At 44.9% G+C, this 26,700-nt stretch overlaps 1 protein-coding gene across 7 annotated transcripts in view; it reads right to left on the reverse strand.

Annotated features, from left to right (window-relative positions):
* The window catches only part of SRCIN1 (SRC kinase signaling inhibitor 1), a 542,753-nt gene that overhangs the window by 274,357 nt on the left and 241,696 nt on the right, over nucleotides 1-26,700 (reverse strand). For all 7 annotated transcript variants that reach the window (XM_088474595.1, XM_088474594.1, XM_088474598.1 and 4 more), the window contains exon 3: nucleotides 8,655-8,938. In XM_088474595.1, coding sequence (XP_088330721.1) covers nucleotides 8,655-8,915 — 261 coding nt within the window. In that variant the 5' untranslated portion in view covers nucleotides 8,916-8,938. The remainder of the gene's footprint in view (nucleotides 1-8,654; nucleotides 8,939-26,700) is intronic.

Below are 26,700 nucleotides of genomic sequence, written 5' to 3' on the forward strand. Positions count from 1 at the left end.
CCAACAGCTGGACCTGGCTGCTAACATCAGCACGTCTGTAGTGTCCACCAAGCCACTCCCAACGCGTTTCGTCACACGGACTTACTCTATATATACTGTACACATTATCTCTCTTTTTCTCTCTATGCAGAGCAGAGGTGTGGCACTCTTAAGGTGCCCATACATGGTGCGATAGAGCAGCTGACTCGAACGATTGGTTCAATATTGCTGCTATATCGTACCATGTGTGGGTATGATATCAGCCAGTGCACGCTCCCATGGGTCGTACATCGCACCACCAGATCTTACTGCAAGTTCAGTTGATCTGGGGATGCGATGTACAATCCCATGCAGAGCTATGCAGGTGGGGGAGGGGGGGAGCCGCCATATCAGGAGGTCAGCAACCCGATTGCTCCATGTGTGGGGACCATCCGTTATGTTGGACGTCAGATCCCCAGCCGCAACGCAAGGTGCATATTGCACCGATTATGGGGGGCTTTAGCTAAAACATTTTCTGAGACTGGATGCAGTATCAACGTTTCAGTCTTTATGACTTAAAGACTGAAATGTTGATACTGCATTCAGTCTCAGAAAATCTTTATTTAAGCCAAAGGACGGTACACTAGACAATGCCTAGTGTGTACCGACCTCGTTAGCGACGGGTTCTGGCATACACACTTGCCGATGCCAGGAGCATTCGGCAGCATGGGCCCTGCTAACGATAAAGCCTGTCGGATCTGCATGCAGGTTCGACGGGCAATGTCGCTGACAACGCATGGGAGCGCACGTCGTCAACGACATAGCTGGTACACCCTGGTTGATGTGGACGATATGTTGGCCCGATCCACTGTACAGTATGTATATATATATATATATATATATATATATATATATACATATATATATATACATACATATATATACATATATATACATATATATATATATATATATATATATATACATACACACACACACACACACACACACTGTACATGTACACACATATACATAGGTGCCAGATAGTGTACCGACCTGTGGGTTGCTTGCTCCTAATGGCTGGTGACAGCTCCCTCCTGTGCAGGGCTGACATCTCATAATTTCTATGCCGGCAGTCAGTTCAATCAATGGAGGTGGGTGGGGATGAATGGACTGTGGTTCAGATGACAGGGGACATAACTGCAGTTGGGACCCGTAGCACAAACTGGGGGCAGAGCCTCAGTTGGTATGGGGGTGGAGCTTCAGCCAGTATGGGGGCAGAGCTCCTGCAGACATGGGGTGGAGCTTAATACTGCAAGGAGACGATACTCGGATAACCCATGGGTGGAGCTTCAGACAGTCTGGGGGTAGAGACTCGGATTACAGAGCTTCGGATTGCCGATGTGGGGTGGTTAGAGGGGGTGACTGACCGGAGCCCGGGGCTTCAGATCCTTCCATTGCAGTGCAGACAGTGATGACAGGGATTTTTTTTATTATTCCCTGTCAAAACTGCCTGCACTGCAATGGATCCTGTGGGCCTATTTTCAAGGTGGGCCTGGAGCTGTAGCTCTACCCGCCCCATTAGTAACCCGGCCCTGACTAAGCATCTCCTGCTGCTTGTGTCATCTCGGCGGCACAGGCTTTTACCCAACCCTCAAGGCCACTGGCTGCATCTTCCACAGGCTGGTAGAGTTACATCTAGGCCTTGCATCTGTCTCTCCCTCAAATTCAGTCCTTATCCCCACAATAATTCAGGTGGAGTACCGTCAAGTACTTGTCTCTGCCTTCCTGGATAGCGGTACAGCAGGTAACTTTATGGACATTTTGTTCTTTAATACCTTAGGACTGGCGTCCGAACCTTTGCCTCAACATCTTTCAGTTGTTGGTCTTAATGGTGAAGAACAATCCAGGATCGCTATTTCCTTCCAAACACCTCTCATCTGATTGTATGTGGGAGCCTTACATTCAGAGGAAATAACTTTCCTGTTGCTCCACTGTCCACTAGCGCCACTGGTTTTAGGCCTACCATTGCTCAGGATGCACAACCCCATTATGCATTGGCATACTGGGGAGATTCTCCAATGGGGTGATTCCTGCTCTTCTCTCTGCATCACTCTTCCAGTTCATCTGGCTTCAGCCATCCAGTTTGACTTGGCCTCGAAAGTTCTGGCTCCCTATAGGGACCTGGCAGAAATTTTTTCCAAGAAAAAGGCGGATACTGTGACTGCGCTATTGACTTGCTTCCTGGGGCAAGGCTTCCTAAAGGCAGGTTGTACGCATTGTCTCTTCCCGAGAGCAAAGCGATGCAGGAGTACATTCAGGATGCTTTGGAAAAAGGCTTCATTTGACCCTCTAAATCTCTGGTCGGAGCGGGCTTTTTTTTTGTGCAGAAGAAGGGTGGCTCTCACCGACCGTGTATAGATTTTTGGGGGTTGAATAACATCACTGTGAAGAATTCCTACCCGTTGCCTCTTATTTATGTCTTGTTCGACCAACTTCGGAGAGCTTCCATCTTCACCAAGGTAGATCTCAGAGGCACATATTGGCCCTCATTCAGAGGCGGTGGTCGGAAGATGCAAGCGGTCGCTCAGAAACTGGGCGGCCGCTTGCATCCTGACCGACCGCCTCTGTTTCGGTCGTTAGGCTGTGGGTTTGCACCCATAGCTCTAACGACCGCTCGGGTGATGGTCGCGATGGTCATAGACCATCGCGACCATCGGGGCTTACGACGAGACCCTAGGGTAGGGTCTCACTTGTCGTAAGCCCCGGAGCCGGAAGCTCTCCACTGACATCACTAGTGATGTCAATGGGGCCTCCCCCAAACGGCAGGCATTCCCATGAGAACGCCTCCATTTGGGCTGCCACCCCCCCGGCCCGCCTTCCAAACGGGGCGAGCTGTCAATCAACATCGACAGCTCTCCCCCTTTGGAAAGAGACCCGCTACGACCGGCGCTGTCGGTCGTAGCGGGTCTCAAGCATTCGCACGAAGGAACCGGCTCCCTCGTGCGCATGCGCACTGGACAAACATCGAGGCGGCCGTGCGGTCGTAGACCATACGGCCGCCTCTGAATGAAGCCCATTGATCTTATCAGGAAAGACGATGAATGGAAGACGGCCTTTAATACCCATTCTGACCATTATGAATACCTGGTGATGCCGTTCGGCCTGTCCAACGCCCCAGCCGTCTTCCAGGATTTCATCAATGATGAAAGAGAATATCTGGGAGTTTTCGCGGTCGTCTATCTTGATGATATCCTGATTTACTCTGGTTCCCTGGAAAAACACAGTAAGTGGATGCCTCTGAGATCGGTGTGGGTGCTATCCTGTCACAGAAGGATCCTGAGGATGATAAATTGCACCCCTGTGCTTTCTTCTCCTGGAAGTTACTCAGCTAAAAAAAATTATGAGGTGGGGAACCGTGTGCTCCTGGCCATCAAGTGGGCATTTCGGGATTGGAGGCAATGGCTGGAAGGGAGCAAATCATACTATCACAGACAATAATAACTTGTCATATATCGAGACAGCCAAGAGGTTGAATGCCAGACAGGCTCGGTGGGCATTGTTCTTCACCAGCTTCAATTACCTTATTTTGTTCTGACCTGGCACCAAGAACCTAAGGGCCTGATCGCTGAGCGCTCGCAAGCGGGTCGATGTTGGGCCAGTGCGCATGCGCACGACGGACCCGGCTCCGTCAAGTGCAGGCGCGAGACCCGGATAGCGACGGGCAAGCAGTCGCTATGGGTCTCGCTACAAAGGGGGCGTGCTGTCGATGGTGAGTGAGCGGCCGAGGGCGTGGCTGCCCAAACGGAGGCGTTCCCATGGGAACGCCTACCGTCTGGGGGCGGCCCCACTGACATCACAAGTGATGTCAGTGGGAGTGCTTTTGGCTCTGATAGAGCCGAAGGCACTCCAGGGCTTGCGGCAGACGAAACCCTACTACAAAGGTCTCGTCGTAAGCCCAATGGTCGCGATGGTCTTGACCATCGCGACCATCTTTTTGGCCGCTCGCTATAGCTGTGGGTGATCACCCACAGCTATGCGAGCGGCCAGGAGGCCGCTCTATAAAAAGAGAGGGAGGGCACTGATTCAGAGCGAGCGCTCTGAAAGAGCGTCCGGCTCTGAATCAGGCCCTAAAAGCGGATGCATTGTCTTGTAGCTTCCAACCTGCTCAACCTCTCATTGTCCTGGTTGAAACCATTGTCCTGCTTCCAATATCCATTTTGCCTTAACCAGTAGTCTTGCAGATCTCATTAGTGCCCATCAATCTGAAGCTCCAGCTGAGAAGACGCTAGGGGTGTTAGTTGTCCCAGAGAGATTCCGGAGGGCGTTTCTGTTGGACTTCTACTCTTCCAAAGCATCTGGGCATCCAGATATCGCTAAAACAACAGAGTTATTGTCTCGTTCGTTATGATGGGTTGAGAGTTTGTGTTAGCCTGTTACACCTGTGCTCGAAACAAAGCTCCTTGCACCGCTCCTCCCGGTCTCCTGCTTCCTCGTCCTTCTTAGCCCTGGTATAGGTAAGTATGTGTGAGTGGGTAGGTGTATGCAATAAACTTTTACTCGTCACGGTGTGTGTTTTGTCTTTATTTAACTATTTATTTTACAGTGGGAGTACAGGTGGCGCTCATCTGCTGGCACTTGTAGTTCCACAAGTGCCAAAGGGCAGGCATTCTGGCACCTGTAGTCCCACTTTAAAATACAATAGATTAATTCTATTTTTCACTTTATTACCCCAATACCCAATGCTCCAGGGGTGCAGGGAAGAGCCCCGGGCTTCAGTCCAAGCCTTGGGTTTCTGGGGGGGGGGCGGGTCCCCACTTCCCCTGAGATCCCCAGCTTGGCCTGTGCGGCTTGGGTTGACAATGCTTTGGCCCTGGAGACCCGGTAATAGGGTCTCCGGGCTGTGGCATTGCAGCCTGGCCGTTTTGGGTCCGGTGCTGGTTTTAAATATAGGGGATATCCTACGCAATTTCTGTCCCCCTATATTTAAAACCAGGACTGGCCCTGCAGCTTGGTGTTGGTTTCTAAATTACGGTGGAACCCTACTAATTTTGTTCCCCATAATTTTAGAAACCAGGACTGGCTGGCAAGTCCGGGGCTGGTTAAGCTTTAGGGGAGGGCCCTATGTAATTTTTTTTACTTTTAACCCATTTTTTTACAGGCTAGAACACAAGCAGCCTTCACATATCTCACTGATACGTGTAGACTGCTTGCTCAAGTTTTCCAGAGAGAAGACACTGCAGTCTCGGGAAAAGTCACCATGGGACATCTCACTCTCAGCTAAACTCACTTCTTGGTAAATTGAGAGTCTCAGGAGCCTCAAATCACCCGAGATTCGGCGTAGCTAATCGAGTTTAAAAAAAAAGCAAACTCTTCCAGACTCGATTCTTAGTAAATTTACCCCCAAGAGTTGTTTGTTGAATGAATCCTGGATTCCAGGCTCTGACGAGGGAGTCTTCAGTTCCTGGTCCATTGGAAGGGGTATGGACCAGAAGAGCGGTCTTGGTTTCCTGTGAGATCTATGAATGCTCCTGTCTTAGTGAGAAGATTTTTTCAGAACTTTCCAGAGAAACCGGGGACTAAGGGTTCCTTAACCCCTCGTCAAGGGGGGGGGGGTATTGTCACAAGCCGCTGCCGGGAGACAGGGACGCCACGCTGTCAGCTCATGAAGTCCTCACTTTAGGCAGTACGTCATCCCTGCTGGAATGGGATTGGTGTTTCTTCCTATTTCTATCCTGCTGATGCGTTGCCCAGATGCCGGTGATAGCGTTCCATGTGTTTCCGGTTCCGGTGTTTGTTTCATGTTGGTCGAGTGTCATGAACCTCAGCCTGCCTGTTTCCAGTATCCCCGCTGCTTATGTCATATCAGCAGCACAAGTCGCACTCCAGCGACATCCACCACTTGTGTCATCTACGCATCATAAGTCGCACTCCAGCGACATCCACCGCTTGTGTCATCTCCGTGGCACAAGTCGCACTCCCAGCCCTCAAGGCTGTTACACAGGCCAGTGGGTGCAACTTCCACCAGCCTTCAAGGCTGCTACACAGCTCAGTGACTGCATCTTCCGCCAGCCCTCCAGGCTGCTACACAGCCCAGTGGCTGCATCCTCCACCTGCCTTCAAGGCTGCTACACAGCCCAGTGGCTGCATCTTCTGCCAGCCCTCCAGGCTGCTACACAGCCCAGTGGCTGCATCCTCCACCAGCTTTCAAGGCTGCTAGTTAAGATTGCAAAATCTGTCCTTATTCGCTTATTCGCTAAACAATAAAACATGAAACATTCAGAAAATTCTAAAAAATAAAAATAATGATTTTCTAATTTAACACAACGTATATACAGTATATATATAAAAAAAACTATGGGAGTGTTCTCCCCCTAATTATTTGCAACTGGGTAAACATAAAAAAAAACATGAATATTCTTATTGAGGGTTTACATTAGGTAAAAACAAATGTTGAAAGCTTCATATTTGTTCTGGTTTGAAATATGGGGATCTTTATAGAAACACATATTTAATTATGCATATTTAGCTATACTGATTCTTATTGAACAGAAAATGTATGGTTTTTGCAGCAACATATTTAAAGTAAGCTTTAACATAAGTTAAAACATCCTGGATCCTGGCGATTTGCACAATTCGTTGCCAGGGACATAGCTAGGGTAGTTCAGCCGATGCCATCGCACAGGGCACCACAGGTCAGGGGGCGCTCTTTGGGCCTGTCAAATTTCTGTTTATTATCGTTTATTATCGTTCTTGCTTATAGCTTCCTCTTATTTCATCCCCAGCATCTCCTGGTCTCCCCTATCTCTTCCCTGGCCCTTCCCCATGAAGCCATGGCCTTTTTTTGGGTGCATTATGTCCCTTTAAAAAATGAGGCGGGCACCAATGCTCTTTCTGGCACAGGGCACCAAAAGTCTAGTTACGGCTCTGTTCATTGCCTTCTCTTAACTGCAATCTTGGCAGTTTCGACCTATCTGCATGACCATCGTATAGTGTGTGCACTAAAGTTTAGACATGCTGTATGTCAGATGGGAAGATGCGATGTACGTTGTGGTGCATATTGTGTAGTGTGTATGCACGACCGCACACGGGGTCTGTTTCAGAGTTGTACGCTAATGACACTGCTGCGTCTGTGTACACAGCTCCTGTGCGCAGGCGCCAGGATTTATATTGAGACCAGGGACAGATTAACAATGGGTCAGATGGGGTGTACACGCCCACATGGCACTGACCACACCCACACAGCACTGGTCACACCTCCTCTGCTTCTGACAATAGGCCCTTGATAATTTTCAGCCCCAGGCCCATGTGGCCCTTAATCTGGACCTGATTGAGACGCCCACCTGCAGCTTTGCAAGTCCAAGCATCTGTGTACAAAGATGCAGCATCGGTTGCAGAACATTCGATTATCACAGCTCTGAGTAACCCTATGACTACTCAGAATGGCTGCGGGAACTGAGATGCCGGAGTAATTTTCACTGCATGCGGGATCGCAGACACAGGCTGTGACACACCTCGAAAACAGTCACGACACGCCTGTGTTCTTTGCCATTAACTCTCCCAAATGCTCCCTGACTGTCAATCACACTGCAAGTAAAAAGTTACTGTGGGAGACTACAGTAATGTACCTTGACGCATGCACAGTGCAATTCAGGCGCATGTGCAGTTACCGATAATCGCTCAACTGCAAAAATATCGGCTTGATTCAGCTTGGATAGCAACTACTAATACGCACGCAATCGCCCAATTTTTGGCGTACTGCGCACGTGTATGCATCGCAGTGCACGTGTGTGAATCGCAGTGACTATGCAGACCCATCGCAGAGTGATTGACAGGAAGAACCGGTTGTGGGCGGTGACAGGGGGGGGGGGGGGTCAGGGAAACGCAGGTGTGCCAGGGTGTGCATAAATTATCCTCTGCGATGCCTTACGCAGCCTGAGTACTCATAGCGTGCTATGAAGTTAGCAATATCGGAGTAAGGTCAGAGCTTGTGCAAGTGTGCATGAGGTTGCGATGGTACTCGATTGTACCAATGGTTTCGCTGTCTTGCTAAACATTAAGGAAGTGCGTAAGATAAAGTGAGCGTCCTTATGTTGTGCTGCAATGGCATAACGATCGCAATGGATTAGCATACTATAGCAGTTGAACTGCGTGCATAATCACTATTGCAATCGCAGTTGCGATCCTTACTTGATCAGGCCCATAATCCCTTGACACAATATGCTGTGCCCTCGCTCCGAAGACTGCATAGTGTGTACGATCAGAATAATGTATTCTAGGATCGTATGTTTGAAAGTGAAATAGTTTTGGCTGCCGCATTGTTTCATCGTTCAGAGGCGGCTGAGCTCACAGCTGCTGATTGTGTGTTGTTGATGAACACCACAATGTCTACCTGATAAAGGCCTGCCTTTTTCTGTTATACACACACAGCATGCTTTCTATACACAACACGCTGCTGGCAAAACCCCCTGGATTGTTGGACCCAGTTATGTGAATCTTATGGAACTCTGCCCAAAATTTAATTTTCAGCTTGGAGGGAGTTATACTATAAGTGAAACATTTCAACTTGTCAAAATGTAGAAGGTTGTTACTATAAACAAAATAGCACCAATGACTGATAAAAGGTATAATGAAAATATTAAGAAACATATTAAACAACTTAAGTGCAACAAGATGTGGAGATGCACTGCTTTCACCTGATCTCGGATCCTCTCCTGCTGACCGCGGAGAGCCAAAGCATGTTGAGGGTATTTGTTCTTAAGATGATCCATGAAAGCATCTCTCTTCCTTTCCATGTCAGACTTCTGTAGATTTGTCAGTGCCTCCAGACTCTGTGCAGCAATCACAGTGTGTCTGCGCTCTGAAGTATGCACCAAACCCACATTAGAAAAACGCCTTGTCCCGTTTCCGAGAGTACGGTACTCTCGGGGGTATTCAGCATCGTCTGCAGAGATCATGTGTGTCCCAGACCGGCTGGAATCTGCAGAGAAAAGTCATAGAACAGGAAAATAAGCATTAAAAACACTCAGCATTCAGTGATTGGTCCTATACCTAGTTGTTGAAAGGACAATGTTTGGGCCTCTCTGGGATTAGAATGCATTAGAGGCAGTGACATGACACATGGAACAGTCACCTGAGACATGAGTGCTCTATAGGCATTCCTTTAGGATTTAAATATAGTATAGTACTGTATAGCTATGTGAACATTTTATGGCATACAACTGATAGCCTATATGTCATAGGGAGGACTCAATTGGGTCCTCCCAATGCCATTTGTATTATAGCACACATACTACACATATATTTAAAGCTACTAACAAACATACATATTCTTACATATAACACTTTCAGCTAACTTGTTGCAAAAACTCCTTGTAGTAAATACCACTCATCAAAACTAGGTTATACAATCCAAGTAGTTTCTTGTGAAGTATATGGCGGATTGGCTGTCTCAGCACAGCCTTAGCTCTACTCAGATACTGACGATAGGATGTCACATAATGAATTTGAGGAACCTGAATACAGCCATTTAGCACCAATGGGCATATTTATCAATTATGGGGTTTTAGAGACGATAATTGTGCTTTCTTATTGCCGCTATTCGCAGCAATAACAAATTATTTGCAGACCGAATATATAGAAAAACACATGCAGGGACAGAGGCTCCGTCCTTGCGATGTGTTAGTAGTGAAGTGATCACATTAGCGGTCACTTCATTACTATATCGTGATGCCTTGCGCGGTACTGCAGATGTGCAGTCCATTGACCATGCAACGGGTGTTTTCGGGGAATATGCCACAAATATTATTTGATAAATAGGCCCTTTAGAATTGTGAGAAACTCAATGGAGGTAACAGAAAAATGTAAATTGAGCACCAATTGCGTACAAATATTTGCACAGAAGGGAGGAACTCAACTGTGCAGAGTGAAGACGTTCCAAGAGAACTATGGAGCAGGTGCATTGGTGTGTCTAGTTTTACAGAGCAGTGTAGAAATAATAATATAGTTTAGGAATATTACAAAATTACAGGTGTAGAGGGAGCATTTTCTGGGGTGTATGGTTAACCACAAAAAGACTTTCATTTTGCAAGTTATTGCAGATGGAGTCTCTTCCTATACTCTTATAGTAACCGATTTTTTTGCTGTCATCTTGCACTTGAAGGAGAAGAACATTTCCATGCCCTTATTGAGCATTTTCATTAAGGAGTGGCATATTCCAGCTGTAAAATATATAGATACACAGGGCCTGATTCAGAGATGGACGGAATTGCAGAGCAACACACAAGCAGCTGTGCAATTCCATCCATCTAAAATGCTAATATAGCTGTAGGGAACAGACTCCTCCTTGCTGCATCTGCGATCCCAGCGCGGCGACCGAGGTCACAGCCTGGGATCATCATTGCAACACTCACGACCATTGGTCGCGATGGCTGCTTCTTTCGCCAGGCTGGAGAAACTGAAGCTTAACGCAATCTGACTGGGTCATGGTCATTTGCGAGGACAGGAAATCTGCGGCCACCGACACAGACCCTGGCCCCATCCCTACCAGGAACGGTGACCAGCCACATCCTGTTCCACGCCCTTAACGCTGCAGCATGTCAATCATGCACACAAAGCAGCAGGAGGTATCTGTAGGTAACAGACACCGCCTGCTCCATCTGCGATACCAGCACTGTGACCAACGACGCAGTATCAGATCATCTGCGATCCCTTTGATCGGCTGAGTAACCAAGGGGCTGCCGCAGATGAGTAAAATAAGGAAACAGAGGTCATCGCCACCGACCCCTCCCCACCCAGAAATGGCAGCAGACTGTCAATCACTGACAGTCTGCTGCCGAACTGTGTGTGGGATAGCAGAACTGTACTGCACATGCGCTGTACGGGTCAGGGACATGAGCAGATTCTCAATAATCAGGAATCTGCGTGATCCCTGTCACTGCGTCCGCAGTCAAATGACCCCCTAAAAGCACTCTGCAGACCAATATTGAAGACCATGTTTAGAAGAGCTGCCATCAGGGGGGGATGCCAGGACTGGAGGCCCATTCCCGGACAGAAGGGGGCTCGCTAGCAGTGGCACTGTGTGGCTGCGATCAATCTTCTCTGCTATTTCTAATCTCCGTATGCTAAGCTTTACCAGGATCAAAAATTGTGGATTGATTATGCTGTCTGCCACAGTCTGAATTTATCGAGAGCTGAGCTGCTCATGAGCCTGCCAGGCACTGTGACAGTGTGTGTATGAAGCCAGCTTCTCAACCTGTGTAATGTAAGAGTGTCCCGGTTTTATGGGATTGTGTGACAGTGTGTGGTCCTGACAAAGTTAAAATTTAGGCAAAAACCTAATCCTGGTCTAACTACACCACCATCCCAAATTTGGTGGAGCTAGGTACAAAACTCTGGCTGTGCATAAAGGACAAACAGACAGACACAAACACACACTTTCTCGTCTATTATATAGTATAGATAACCTGTTGCCAGACCCAGATTGTTATCAAAACTACTTTTGGATTATCCCTGAATTTGCTGGACAGTATCTTACCTCCTTTTATGGATGCATAACAAAAGTCCAGGGGTGGTTACCCTGAAACTATATGAACAGGTGAGTGAGTTTACTTGTATACTGGTTGCTTTCTACCTGTTACCATATCATCGTGACACTCTGCTACTGAGATTCTGTATTACTTAAAACAGAGCATAACTCTAGTATCCACGTAACACTATTCAAGTGCAGTTAGTACAGATTTATTTAAAAAATTAAATTTCAGCAACCATTCAACTTCAGTAAGACAGCTGTCTCCCTAACATGACAAATAGACCAAGTCATGAGACAGGGGCCTATTTAAATATTTAAGGGATATACCCCAAAAACACCCATATTCAGGGGGTACCCCTGATGTACTATGGAGTGTTATCCTATAGTAGCCTATGGGCTACTATTCTGCTAATTCTTCTGGAGAGGGATCCTCTCCATTGGCCCCTGGTGGCGCATATGCACCGGTCGATGGCCATGCATATTCAGTGTGTGCCAAAGACCTGAACCAGGCAGCAGTGTGATAGCTTCCATCTCTTGTCAAGAAAAAAATTGTAAATTCACGTGAAAATATTAATTTTCACGTTGCGAATTTACGCGAAATATATCACATCTGCAATAAATATGCCTTTTGGGATAAATATGCCCCATAGGAGTGAATTTAATGAACATAAATGTTTTTCTACAGCATTTTAGCTAGCCATACCTTTTGTTTTCTCTCTATTTAATTACATGGAAAGTTCAGAATAATCACTGATTTCTCTGTCTTTTAATATCTCTTGTAACATTCCTGCAGTCCGCAATGGATTTAATGGAGGCTGTGCAGGAATGGCATTATAGAATCATGTTACCTGCACAAACAAAGAAAAGAAGGTTAAGGTGCATACACACGGAACGATATATCGTCATGATATGAATGATAACGATAATCAATATATCAATGATATTTCGTTCATATTGTTCCATGTGTATGCAATGAATGATCAATGTTGCGCACAATCTGGACGATATCATGCATTTTCCATAGGGGTTTGCAATAGTTGGTCATTCATCATTGGTGATGTCTTTGGTATGTGGATGAACAATATCGTTCATCCAGCACACCAGGAATTTCAAGGGAAATCGTTCAGCGATATAATTCGTTGAACAGATCTTCCCATGTGTACCCAGCAGGTGTTCTCTTCCTACTTTTCTCTGCTTCCCCAGCTGGCTCTGCCGCCACAAGCTGCATACACACGGTACGATCTGTACCACCAATGACATGAAAGACATCTTTAAAAGAGATCTTTCAAAGAGATCTTTGAAAGATATCTTTCAAAATTATCTTTCAGTGAGTCATCCTGCCACATCTCTAAACATGCAAAGTTCACGATATCATTCAGATTGGCCTGCATGTACGGACGATCATAGATATCGTTATCGTTCATGTGGGAACGCGCATCGTTGGTCATTCACTGAATAAAAATGAACGATATGAACGATATATCATTATCGTTCATATCGTAACGATATATCTGTCCGTGTGTACGCACCTTTACTCTTTTCTGCTCCCCCCCGGCCAGGTTTCCCGATCAACATCGGTCTGACATCACAGACACTGATTGGCACACACATGGAGCATGTAAAAGATGTTTAAAAATCTCAACGGGACAGCTCTTTACCGCAAGGCTATCCAGTCACTTAAAAAATGTAAATATGAAGACAATAGCAAAGCAAAAAGCGCCAATTTTGTGTGTCACTTTTCTCTTTGTTTTTTAAATAAACCCCTTAGAAGCATTTATTTAGACTAAGATGCTTCTGAACAATAGTACATATGTGGCCATCCACACCAACTTCCAATGAGATGAAGGACATAAGGCCCCCATACATCAGGTGACATATAGTTCGATCCTGCGTTGGGATCGGAAACGCCGATCAGCCATCAATGTTCTCCCAACCGTCTGAGGATCGGTGTAATTCTCCATGTTAAATTTCACAGATTTGCAAATCACAATCATATTTTGATTGTGATAAGCAAATCTGTGAAATCCAGCAAGTTGGATTTCACCAATCCTGCAACCCGGCATCTCCGGATCACAGGAAAGCGATGATCTGTTGTTAGTGTATGGGCCCCTTTAGGCAAGAGCTGGAAAATTTCTGCACACTAATATCAGGTTTGGCAAAATGTGAAATTCTCATTCTTAGGGTCTGAGGCAACCATGATAGCACATAATATTTGATATCTGCACAGGGCATGTCACAGAATACCATCATATTAGTATACCTGCAACTCTACGCTACACCTAGGCTAGTGATATGCATTGGTATTTATGCATGAAAAACTGGTCTGTTGCTCATTTATTATAAATCTAATTTCTCACAGTCACCCAGAGTAGTAGAACAATTGTCAAGGTTTTACAATCTCCCAATATCTTCCTGCTTAACCTTGATTCATTATTCATTTTAACAAAGGAGGAGAAAATTCATCTCTACCTTTAATTATTTATCTCTTGCATATAATCACTGTTCAGAAAGCGGGGTGTGAATTATATTAACAGTTTTGCTTATTTGTGGATATCATGTCAAGCCATCCTCTTATTTCTGCTTTAATGGAAAGAAACAATATATATATATATATATATTCTGATAAAAAAAATGCCTGTAGTTATGGCAGTCAGGGTCGTAGTAAGATATATGGGAGCCCCATAGCAAAATTTCCACAAGATCCCCCTTGTGCAAATTATTTTACAGTTTATCTATTTTTATAGTGCAAATATTAGATCATTTACAATCTGCCTACAGGTGTGCAGGCATATATTGGGTGTTGAATCTGCGTCCAGTTCTCCAGTAGGATTGTCTCAACAGTTTAGTCTGAAGTTGCATCCCCAGAGGATTGAACAAGTGAGTACCCATCTTATGCTGGGCATACACTGCCAGATAAAATGTCTGTCAGACCGACAGACATTTTATCTGGCCGGCTGCCAGCCGCAGATGTCCACGGCATACACTATGAGAGAAATCTCACAGTGTATAGCCCGACACCCGCGCTCCGCCCCCGGGGGAGGAGACATTTCCCTGTTCCTTCCGTAGGAAGGAACACAGGAAATGTCTGTCTGTCGGCTGCGCTGGGCATACACTGCCCGATGCGGCCGACAGTTTCCCGGGAAATATCGCATCGGACAGGCATGCTGGACAATCCAGCATGCCCGACCGAGCAATATTTAACCCTCGGTCGCCCCCCCCACGCTACAATTATCGCGGCGATCCGCCGATATCGGGCGGATCGTCCCGATAATTGCAGCGTGTATGGCCAGCATTAGTTATGCAGCTTCATATCAGATGAATAATTTGCTTTATCCATTGTTTAAAAATGAAAAACTGCAGATAAAACAAAGGAAGGTGTATGAAGGGGTAAGGGTGACAGGCCAAAATTTGTTATATAGTCCTTACCTTAAAATGTTATTTAGATTCATTTTCTGAAGATGTTGTTGTTCAGGACCATATTGAAAGATGTAATCCAAAGTCCATATCAGTAGTTGTTATCCAAAGTTACTTAAATAACGCAGGAACTACCCTTAGAGTATCAATGTAGGACAAAATGTCACCATAAAATGGCTGCCAGTAGCTGGGCATCCTTTATATATGGTTGTGACCTGCATTGTGACATCACAATGCATGCAGGCAGCAGCTAGAGGTGGCTGTAGCTTAGATCAGCTCTGGGCCCAGATGCCCTGCAGCAGCACTCTGGTGAGAAAAGAAAATCCGGGGCTCAGGAGATTGCAGTGTTACTCTGTAAAGGAAGAGGGCCGGGCGCCAGAAGAGGCCTGGGGCCAGTAGCAACTTCACTCTCTGCACCTACATCCTTGATGGCAGTCATTGGTGCCTAAGTATTATGTGTATATAATTATGTAGATAGGAAGATTTTGTACTGCAGCAGTTTCATTGATAATTAAAATCGACTTATCACCGCTACAGAAAGAAGGAAGCCATTTTATGTGCCAAACATACAGCCTACCAAGTCACTATGAACTAGTAAAGGGCAGACTAGATGGAGCAAGAGGTTCTTATCTGCCGTCAATTTCTATGTTTCAATGTAGTATAATCACTGAGGCATTTAAGTCATTAGTGATACACAAGTCTCCATACACTAATGGGTATACAAGGAAATTCAATTGTATCATCTAAAATACGTTAAAAAAAAATAAAAAAAAAATTTCATGACAGCAGTTCACATACTTAACTGGGATCACTGACTTATCGCAGTGATAGAATTTTTTTTTTTTATTGACAACATTTATTACTAAAATATAGCTAAAGCAGTTATGTGATAGATTCTTTAGCTATACTGGTCAGGAGCAGTAAGACTAGGGGTTGCCACCTGTCTGGGATTACTCTGGACAGTCTGGAATTCAGGACATATGTCTCAGAAAACTAAAAAAATGTTTTCTTCCTCACAATGACTGACATCTGCTCCCGCCTGCATCCTCTGCTAAGTAGTGATCACTGTTAACATACCTTCTATCCATGTTCACTGACTGCAATCTTTCTACCTTCGGCTACTGTGAAGTCACACAGACAGACAGTGCTCAGTGCTCTGCTCATTGCAGCTGAGCCACAGACGGCAATCACGGTATATTACGCACTGATACTCGTAGACTGACACAATATGGCAAGCCAAGGTACGTAATGTCTGTGTTACCACTAGGAGTCAGTCTGGAGGGGCAGCCACATGTTGGGGCTCTCGGTTGGGTGATGGCAAAAAAAGTGGATTGTAGTAGAAGGCTGATGGCATATAAAGGGGCATGCTGGGTCTCATGGCATATAAAGAGGCATGAGGGGCTCTGATGACATACAAGGGCATAAGGGGCTCTGGTGACATAAAACGATATGAGGGAGCTATCATGGCTTACTGTATAAAGGGACATGTGGAGCAGATGGCATAGGGGGTCCAATGACACCTAAAGTGGATCCACTGAAATCTAAAGGGGAATGTGAGCAGATCGCATATATGATACTGTAAAGTAGCATAAGGGGGCTCTAATGGCGTATAAAAGGACTTTATGACAGTGGTAAAATGAAATGGTTGTAACCCTCCTGATGGTTTGGTATACACCCCCTAGGAATTTTAAAATAAAAGGTGGTAACACAGGTAAGGCTTAGTTCTGGGCACATGCACATGAGTGACACAACAAGCCAATTTGCACATTTGTAGTTTTGATAAAATTGTACTAAAATAAGCAAAGAATACAGCATTTTTTTCCTTAACTTTTGTCTGAGACGGCAATAGCAGGAGGAGAATTTCTGTGGTACTTCAGAATGTAAGCTCTTATGAGCAGGGCCTCTACCCTCTTGTGCTTCTCCTTACTTTACTTTCACCTACTTCTTACCCCCCACCATGGCACCTAACACTTGGTTGCTTACGCTCTGTTGCATATCTAGGTGTTATGGTCACTTATGTATCAATGTATATTATCCATGTCCTTGTCCTATTTTTTACTGTAAGTCCGTTGTCAAATTATTTGTTTATGTACTTTGTAAGGCGCTGCGGAACACTTGTGGCGCCATATAAATAAACAATAATAATAATAATACATATACTACCACAATTATTATTAATTAGACTGCCACTTAAAGTCCATCTTTAAAATTATATATACTACTCCAAATAAGTCCCCTTGCACTTGGATTCTATAAGCCAATTACTATGGGGCTCCTCCCTAGACAACACTTTTCTCTATATCATACCTCTGACATTTGAATAACTCCTCATCCTCTCCTTATGCTGGATACAGACCTGAGCAACGGATTGGCTGCCCACCCAATGGGCCAACCAATCCAGTGATTTGGTAAGTGGTATGCACAAACGATACTGTGCATATACACTTAAGAATACGCCGTCCGACATGTCTGGCCACAGGAACCTGCTGTGACTAACTGTTGGAGGTTCCTGGGCCAGCATATGGGTGGTCAGTGGTTCAGCCGTACAGCCAGCCAGAAGTACTGAGATATCTCCAAGATATACCTGCACCGGCTGTGCTGCAGGGCCAATGTGATATGTCTGTGAACAATGTTGTTCACAGACATATCTTCCATACAAAACAACAAGTAGGGGAAGGCTGGGCTAGTTGTTACAAAAATACAGAAATTCAAAATATCTTAAAAATCTTTAATCACAACCAAACAGAAAAATTTACAAAAACAAAACAGTATTATTTCTTCTATTTATATTGTGTGTAAGTTACATCCAATAATTGTTATAAACAATGAAAAACATGTTTTGGTACAAAAATAATTGTAACAATCTGCCCTCAATGGGAGTAAGTTGTTACGGGGTTGGGGCAAATTGTTACCAATAAAATCTATACAAAATCTTAATATAAAAAGCGTTCATTAGAAAACTTTGTACGTTTATCACAAAATCACATTTGGCATATATGTGGTATATTGGGCCTGATTCAGACCCGCTCGCAAGCGGGTCGATGGTCCCCCACTGCGCATGCGCCACCTCCGGCGTGCGCGATACCTGTCCAGCGACGGCAGCTCTGTCGCTACGGGTCTCGCTACTAGACGGGGCAGCTGTCAATGGTGACAGCTCGCCCCGTTTTGTAGGCGGGGGGGGGTGGTTGTAGAAATGCAGGCGTTTTCTTAGGAACGCCTGGCATTTGTGGGCGGCCCTTCTGACATTACTAGTGATGTCAGTAGTGGACTTCCTGCTCGACCCTACCACAGTGTCTCGTCGCAAGCCCGATGGTCGTGATTATCGCGACGGACTCGAGGCCGCTTGCACAAGCTGTGGGTGGTCACCCACAGCTTAGCGAACGGGATGGAGAATAAAAAAAAAAAAAAACGCCCATCAGACCAGCGAGCGGGTCTAAATCAGGCCCATAGTCTGATGACAAAAACAGACATCACTCATTGTCTTCACTGCAGATTTCTGATTTGCAATTAGCGCAAATAAATGCTACTACTTCATCTCTTACACAATATGAGCCCACCCTTTACATGCAATACACTGGACCCATTCCTGGCCAGGTTCCAACAGATTGTAACTCTTAGCACACATTATACAGGAACACTCGTCTTCAGAACTCGACGATGTTTTGGCTACTTTATTTTTTTAGATTTTGATGTCATCTCCTTAGTCTTTTTATTTTTGCATTCATTCCAGAGTAAAGTTTTCTTAACTTTCTGTAGTCTTGCGTCTTTTTTTAATTTCTTAAATTTGCCTCTAGTTCTAGCTGGTCTTTAATGGGAGTGTCAGTGAGTAACAACTTGTCTCCGATATTGTGTAACAACTTGCCCCAAGTGATGTCAGATAACCAAGATAGCTATAGTTCGATTTCCGTGCTTCAATTCAATTAAACTTTTATTGATAGGGGCCCCCACAGACCTTAATCCAGCCCTGTCTGTGCTGCTGGGATCCACTCCCCTCTTAACTACTTTGAATGCTGCTATGTCAAGGAGCAGGGTCTGCAATAAGCGGCCCTCCAGCTGCTGATGAACTACACATCCCAGCATTCCCTGCAAAAGTTTTAGCATGGCCAAATAGCAAAACTGTGTCAGGGCATGCTGGGATGTATAGTTCTATAACAGCTGGGGGGGGACACTTATTGCCCATTCCACTCTTTACTTACACGTTCAGAATCTGCAAGTTCAGGGCCAATATACAAATATGAGAACCTTAGTTACGGCTAGCCCTGGAACCCCAAGACAGTGCACGTCAGGTGGTGCTTTAAGGTCACAGAAAAGGACACTACATTCAAATATGTGAGGAAAGGCTAGGGATTTCAGTGGGAGCCTATGCTAAGTGGCATGACCGTAAGGCAGGGCCATAGCTAGGGTGGTGCACTTGCACAGAGCGCACAGGCTCTGTGGGTGGAACCGGCCGCCTCCACCCATGATCACCCCCTTATCTGCTCCTTTTATGCCGGGTGCACCGCTACTAATACACAATACAGCGGGCAGCAGTGCAGCTGCCTGTCCCATGTGTCTGCCCCCTCTCAGTCAGTTGCAGTGAATTCCGGGGCAGATTGGGCCGTCGGGACACCGGATCATTTCACGCTGGTCCAGCCTCCTCTCTTCTCAGCAGCGCTTAGGGAACTGCTCCAAGTCAGCAGCAGTGGAGGCGAGGGCCGGACATCCCAGTCTGGTCACGGTGACTGACCCGCCCCCTTCTCAGTCACAATAGGCAGCTCTGCTAAAGTGCTATGCTGCTGCTGGACACGCTCCTCCTCCTCCATGGCGGCCACATGGCGCGGGTGTAACAAGCCTGTGCTGCAGTGCTTACATATGTAAACAAATGACCAGCCATTACAGGGCAGAGGGCACCACACTACACTTATCAGAGCATATCAAAGTGGGCTGCGCATATCAACCCTCCACTTCCTGATGACCTGCTCCTTGACTGCTGTTTTTTTTTTTCAAAAACATTTTATTAGATTTTCATAAGAAAATTGAACAAAGTATTTAGTGATACATTTTACATATATCTTGTCAAAGCTTAAATGTATATTAGTTACATAGAAATACAATATCCAAGCACAGATTCTTTTGATAAATAATAATACAGAAGTAATATTGAAATAATACTAACATAAAAGGGATAATACTTAGGAAGACACAAAAAGGGGGGTGGGGGTTAGGGGAGAGGAAACGGTTCGTAGACAAGTACATATGGTATATTTCCTACATCCTAATCATGTGAATAGTCGATTACTCTTTAAGATTTTGAGTGTGAAATCGTCTTGACAGTTCTGACTATGAGACATGAGAGTCCAGCTGTCTATGCAAAAACCAGGAGGTGGGTTCAAATAATTTGTAAATATGTGTTTGGACTGTCATATCTAAGGCTGCGATATAATGTTCCCATTTTTGTGGAATCTGATAATACCCTTCTCGATGTCAGGGATGGTAGCTCGTCTTTCAAAATATATAACAGTTAAAACAGGAATAATCTATCTTCCCAACACACCTAAGTACAATACCGACAAGTTTACGAGTAAACATGCTATTGGGTATCTAGATAGATTTAAGTTGAAGATTTGATTGATATAATTAATAATTTTATGCCAAAATACTGCTATCTTCCTACATTGCCAAAAGTTGTGAAAGAATGTAGCTCCCTGCATTCTACATTTTGTGCATTTACCAGTTTCTTCTGGAACCATATGTGCTATCTGGGCCTGTAAAATAAATGCTCTGTGCATTGTTGTAAAGTGTGTTTCCTGCAACGAAGCAGAATGTAAATATTTAAATACCATTAGATTATGATCTAATAAAACATCTAAGTCTGAGATATTAGCAATGTCACCTGACCACCTTTTAAGTGTAGAACCCCAAATTTTATCATACCGTGAAGTTCTAAGATACATATTATAATGTTTAAGTCTGTAAAGACTAGTACAAGAAAAAGAAAAAATAGTCTGCATCGGGTCAGGTGTCTCATCCTCAGATATAGGTTTTGGCAATGAGTTGATGAAATGTCTAATCTGTAAATACATGAAAAAGTGTCTGTCCAATAGCTTAAATTTATTTTATGGGGGCACTGTGTGTACTGGGGGGTAATATGGAGGTACTGGGTGTGAAATGGGGGTGCTGTGTGTACTGGTGTAATATTGGAGGTGTGTGTACTGGGGGGCAATATGTGGGCATTGTGTGTACTGGGGGTAATATGTGGGCATTGTGTGTACTGGGGGCAATATGTGGGCATTGTGTGTACTGGGGGCAATATGTGGGCATTGTGTGTACTGGGGGGCACTATGTGGGCATTGCGTGCACTGGGGGGTAATATGAGGGTGCTGTGTGTACTGGGGGTAATATGAGGGTGCTAATGTGAATAAGGGGCAATACTTGTGGCATAATGTGAATTGGGGTACTATAGCATGGCCATGTCCTTTCCCCATGAGACCATGCCCCTTTTTTGGCCCACGCATTTGCGGCATGCACTGTCCCTTTTTACGATGGGGGGGGGCACCAAAGCGCTTTCTGACACAGGGCACCAAAAAGTCTAGCTACGGCTCTGCCGTAAGGTCTATATTTTCAAAGTGGCTGGTGATCAAGAGGGTCATTGTGCAATACGGCTGTCACTCGGAGTGTATACTAAATATAGCTGGCACATCTCTTTAAATGTCATAACCAATATAATGGATTCTCCAAGCAATGTGTTTGGCAGCAAGTTCGATCCATAGAGGTACACAGTGATATGGGGTACAGCATACAAATTGTTGCTATAGATTAGTGAGGCTTTTAAATAATCCTGATGCCACTGCACACAGCAGATCACACATGAAGGTTAGTAAAAGCTACCGATGTACAGTAAAGAGAAAAGTTGAGACACACATTGAGATATTTAACTGGCGTCAGACAATTAAGCAAATATTATTATTAACAGAAATGCCAATGGCTCTGTCCATTGATGTGCAGTAATAATATTAATGATACATCTTGTACATTCTTAGCATTCCTCCATCCCTATGCAGAATGTGACACCTATATAATTCCCTAATAAATGATATTCCATTGTTCTTTACACTCTCTGCTTCACCCATGTTCCCTTTAGGCTTCATTAACTACTAAGCATCACTTTTTTTCTGGAAATGAAAAGTAAATGATTAAAAAGAAAAAGTGGAGCCATTAAACAGCGTGCTGACAGATTGTTATCCACTGTGCTCAGAACTGCTGACCTGAGAGGTGAATTGGTCCTTCCAAATGCAGCGTTAAACACACATTATTAGAAATTGCTTAGTTTGAAGAGAGCAGAGATGATGTGAAATATAAATCGTAGGCACTAAATATGTTTGTTTTCCAGTTTCCACAGATAATAGCCTAGTGCCTCTTTAATTGCACCCACTTGTCCATCTAGAGCACTTTACAGTGCACTCCCTTGGCCCTTGGAAATGCCCCATATACACCTAAAAACATGCATTACATTGTTCAAAGTGTGCTTTTTATCATGAAGTGCAACCTGAAGCTTTAAATACATGCCATTTCAAATTAAGGGCCTGATTCAGCTTTGGGAATAGAGTAAGACATGGCATGTAACTGTGAACCTGAGCAAACCAAGGGGTGCAAATACATATATTTTATTTGCATGCAGGGTAAATACTGGCTGCTTTTGCATGTAGCCCACAAATGATGGACCCCCATTATTTTTACACTGCAATGTAAATTTCAATTTGGATACATCCCTCCCAAATCTAAAACTCTCTGCACATGTTACATCTACCCCACCTCCAGTGCAGCATGGTTTCACCAAGATGCACAGTTACTTGCTATATCTTACACACAGGGAGATGTATCATCGGCGACAACGCCGATGCGGTACATCCCCCCCGACTTCGTGTACATACCGCGGTTAATTACCGCGGTATGTACCAAGAATATCGCAAAAAACAGCTCTCTCGATGAGAGCTGTCCTTTGCGATGCTGCCGGGCAGAGGGACTTCCGGGTTTAACACCCAGAAGTCCTTCTGCGCATGCGCAGAAGGAAGCAGGCCGCGGGGGCTCATGTGCGGGATCCATTCGGATCCCTCCCAGCCCCGAGCGTCGCGCTAAGAAGCCCATAGGCTTCTATTGGGTAACGCCATCTGAAGGTGGCGTTACCTAGCAACGCGAAGCAGCAGAATGCAGCGCATTCTGCTGCTTAATACATACGGGGAATGCGGTAAAACCCCCGAAAACTGCATTTTCGGGGGATTTACCGCATTTTCGCCGATGATACATCTCCCCCTCTATTCCCAAAGTTGAATCAGACCTAAAGAATCTAAATCTGTCAAAACATCTTTTAGAATGACCAACCCCACATGTTCCAAACATTTCTTTGCAAATCGCCCAACTCCTTTTAATTTTCAAGGTCAGTGCATTCACAAAAGTCCCAAGCACAGTGATGTCTATGGTTGCCAACTTTTCTGAAAAAAACATACAGGCAGTCTGTGAACTCTGGGCCTGATTCAGACCCGCTCGCAAACGGGTCGATGGCCAGGCAGTGGTCGATGGCCGGGCAGGGAGCCCCGAAGCGAGTGATGTCAGTAGTTGAGCTTCCTGCTCTATTAGAGCAGGAAGCTCACTGGGGGTTGCAGGAATGAGACCCTACCACAAGGGTCTTGTCGCAAGCCCGATGGTCGCAACCACTGCAGTCATCACCTGGTCGCTCGCAAAAGCTGTGGGTGGTTACCCACAGCTTAGCGAGCGGCCAGGAGGCCGGCTCCAAAAAAAAAAAAAAAAACGCCCTGATTCTGAAAGAGTGTCTGGCTCTGAATCAGGGCCTCTGTTGCTTGGTGTAAACAACAGGGTGCAATGGAATATACAGTCAGGTGCATAAATATTGGGACATTGTCAGAATTTTCATATTTTGGCCTCTATTCACCACCACAATGGCTTTGAAATGAAACAAACAAAATGTGCTTTAACTGCAGACTTTCAGATTTAATTTGAGGGAAATTATATCCAAATCAGGTGAACGGTGTAGGAATTACAACGGTTTCTATATGTGCATCCCACTTTTTAAGGGGCCAAAAGTAATGGGACAAACTAAACAATCCTAAATCTGACTTTCACTTTTTAATACTTTGTTGCAAATCCTTTGCAGGCAATTACAGCCTGAAGTTTGGAACGCATAGACATCACCAGACGCTGGGTTTCATCCCTGGCGATGTTCTGCCAGGCCTCTACGGCAAATGTCTTCTGTTCCTGCTTGTTTGGTTTAGGGTTCCAGGAAGGCACTGAGGGCGGCTTAGGTGGACGCTATGGGGACACGATCACGTCATTGTGGTCATGCCTCCCGCTATGCAATGCTGAGATTATCGTCATTGTAAAGAGAGGGACCGAGCTACGATGACGACATTGGGGAACCACATGACCTCCCCGGAAGGAGGGAGCTAAAAGTCGGCAAGTATGCTGTGGTTCACACGTAGGACTGCTATTCACTGCACTTGCATTTTTACATCAGTCCCTCTCTCAGCAAAGACCAGCACTGGGATCTCAGCTCACTCTCTTTGCCCTCTCAGTAACCATGAATACAGTAACTAGTTTTGGAATGTGTGTGTACAGATGGCGGTGGTATGGCAGTGAATGTACACCCCAGCTGAAGCCCTGAGACAATAAACAGTTAAGTACTTAACCAGTCAGGTGGTTTATTTAGTGGCAATGTGAATGTACAGCCGTACTCACAGTTATGCACGCACAGACATGTTGCATGGAGCGGAAAGGTGCATACAGGTCACCAAGCTGTGACTGTATGTGGCTATTGGTGCAGAATGCAATTGGTGTCAGCGTCTGTAAGAGAATTGGATTAGCTAATATTACAGGGTCTCTGAGGAGCTAAGTGGAAGACGTCAGTCTCCCACTCTTGCGTTCTAACACAGTGATAAGATGGCACTGCCAATGCGCAGAACTACAGCTGTCATCCATCTTGGTAAGGGATTGAAGTATCCCTGGAGTAACTAACATGAAGCATGTGCAGTAGCGCTCTACATCTTCAAAAACCAGAGGGCAGCTCTGACCTAAAACATTGCTGGGCACTATACTTTCCATCTATTGTACATTATCACTTGTAGACTACTGTATAGTTCATGGTTGGTAATCCTATTGGTGTTCCTACTGAATTGACAGGCTGCAATCTCATGTATCTCATGTTCAGCCTACAAATTGGCTGATTCTACTTTGTATAGCTGATGGATCCACTGAATGACTGATGCCGTATGTTTAATTATCCCTAGTAAGACTCTGTATAGTTAACTAAACAAAAGCAGTTACACCAATAAACCCTGTGTTCCAGTTTGTCCTGCTCCTGCATGTACAGTGTCCTGCAGTCCCGAGCATTTGCTATGCCATGTGCTGAGTAGCATCATGTTTCCAGATATAATGTTACTGGAGTTGTTGCTGCGAGCTTGGGAACATATTGCAGAGTGACATGTAAAGTATTATATAAAGTGGCATTTACCAGCTATATAGTTGTTACACAAACATGCTATGTCCTTATATTGTGCATCTCACAATGCAAGGCAAATAAGCAAGGACATATCACTATGGTCCATAACAGCCTTGTAACAAGATGGGAAGCTGCAGATCCCTTTAGACTGAGTCACACAGAGAGATATTACATAGGCATAGTGATTTCAGATACAAGCTATTAGTTAAACACTGTGGTCAAAATGTACTAAGCAACGAGTTCTAAACCCCAAGGGTTTGGTGGCGGTTTTGCAGCGGTTTCTAAATGACAGCCCTGTTCTATTTTATTTTAAAATGTGTTTTGACGGCGGTTTTACAGCGGTTTGGAACCCGTCGCTTAGTAAATTTTGGCCCCTGTCTGTTTAGTATTCAAGCCAAGTTACCAATGACCAAGGACAATCAACCTGAATATACTGTCAGGTGCATAAATATTGGGACATTGACAGAATTTTCATATTTTGGCCTCTATTCACCACCACAATGGCTTTGAAATGAAACAAACAAGATGTGCTTTAACTGCAGACTTTCAGATTTAATTTGAGGGTATTTACATCCAAATCAGGTGAACGATGTAGGAATTACAACGGTTTCTATATGTGCCTCCCACTTTTTAAGGGGCCAAAAGTAATGGGACAAACTAAACAATCCTAAATCTAACTTTCACTTTTTAATACTTTGTTGCAAATCCTTTGCAGGCAATTACAGCCTGAAGTCTGGAACGCATAGACATCACCAGACGCTGGGTTTCATCCCTGGTGATGCTCTGCCAGGCCTCTACTGCAAATGTCTTCAGTTCCTGCTTGTTCTTGGGGCATTTTCCCTTCAGTTTTGTCTTCATCAAGTGAAATGCATGCTCAATCGGATTCAGGTCAGGGGATTGACTTGGCCATTGCATAACATTCCACTTTTTAGCCTTAAAAAACTCTTTGGTTGCTTTTGCAGTATGCTTCGGGTCATTGCCCATCTGCACTGTGAACCGCTGTCCAATGAGTTCTGAAGCATTTGACTGAATTTGAGCATATAATATTGCCCGAAACACTTCAGAATTCATTCTGCTGCTTTTGTCAGCAGTCACATCATCAATAAATACAAGGGAACCAGTTCCATTGGCAGCCATACATGCCCATGCCATGAAACTACCACCACCATGCTTCACTGATGAGGTGGTATGTTTTGGATCATGAGCAGTTCCTTTCCTTCTCTTCTCTTCCCATCACTCTGGTACAAGTTGATCTTTGTCTCATCTGTCAATAGGATGTTGTTCCAGAACTGTAATGGCTTTTTTAGAT

This window comes from Taudactylus pleione, unplaced genomic scaffold (assembly GCF_031769625.1).
Source record: "Taudactylus pleione unplaced genomic scaffold, aTauple2 ptg000155l, whole genome shotgun sequence".
Lineage (NCBI taxonomy): Eukaryota > Metazoa > Chordata > Amphibia > Anura > Myobatrachidae > Taudactylus > Taudactylus pleione.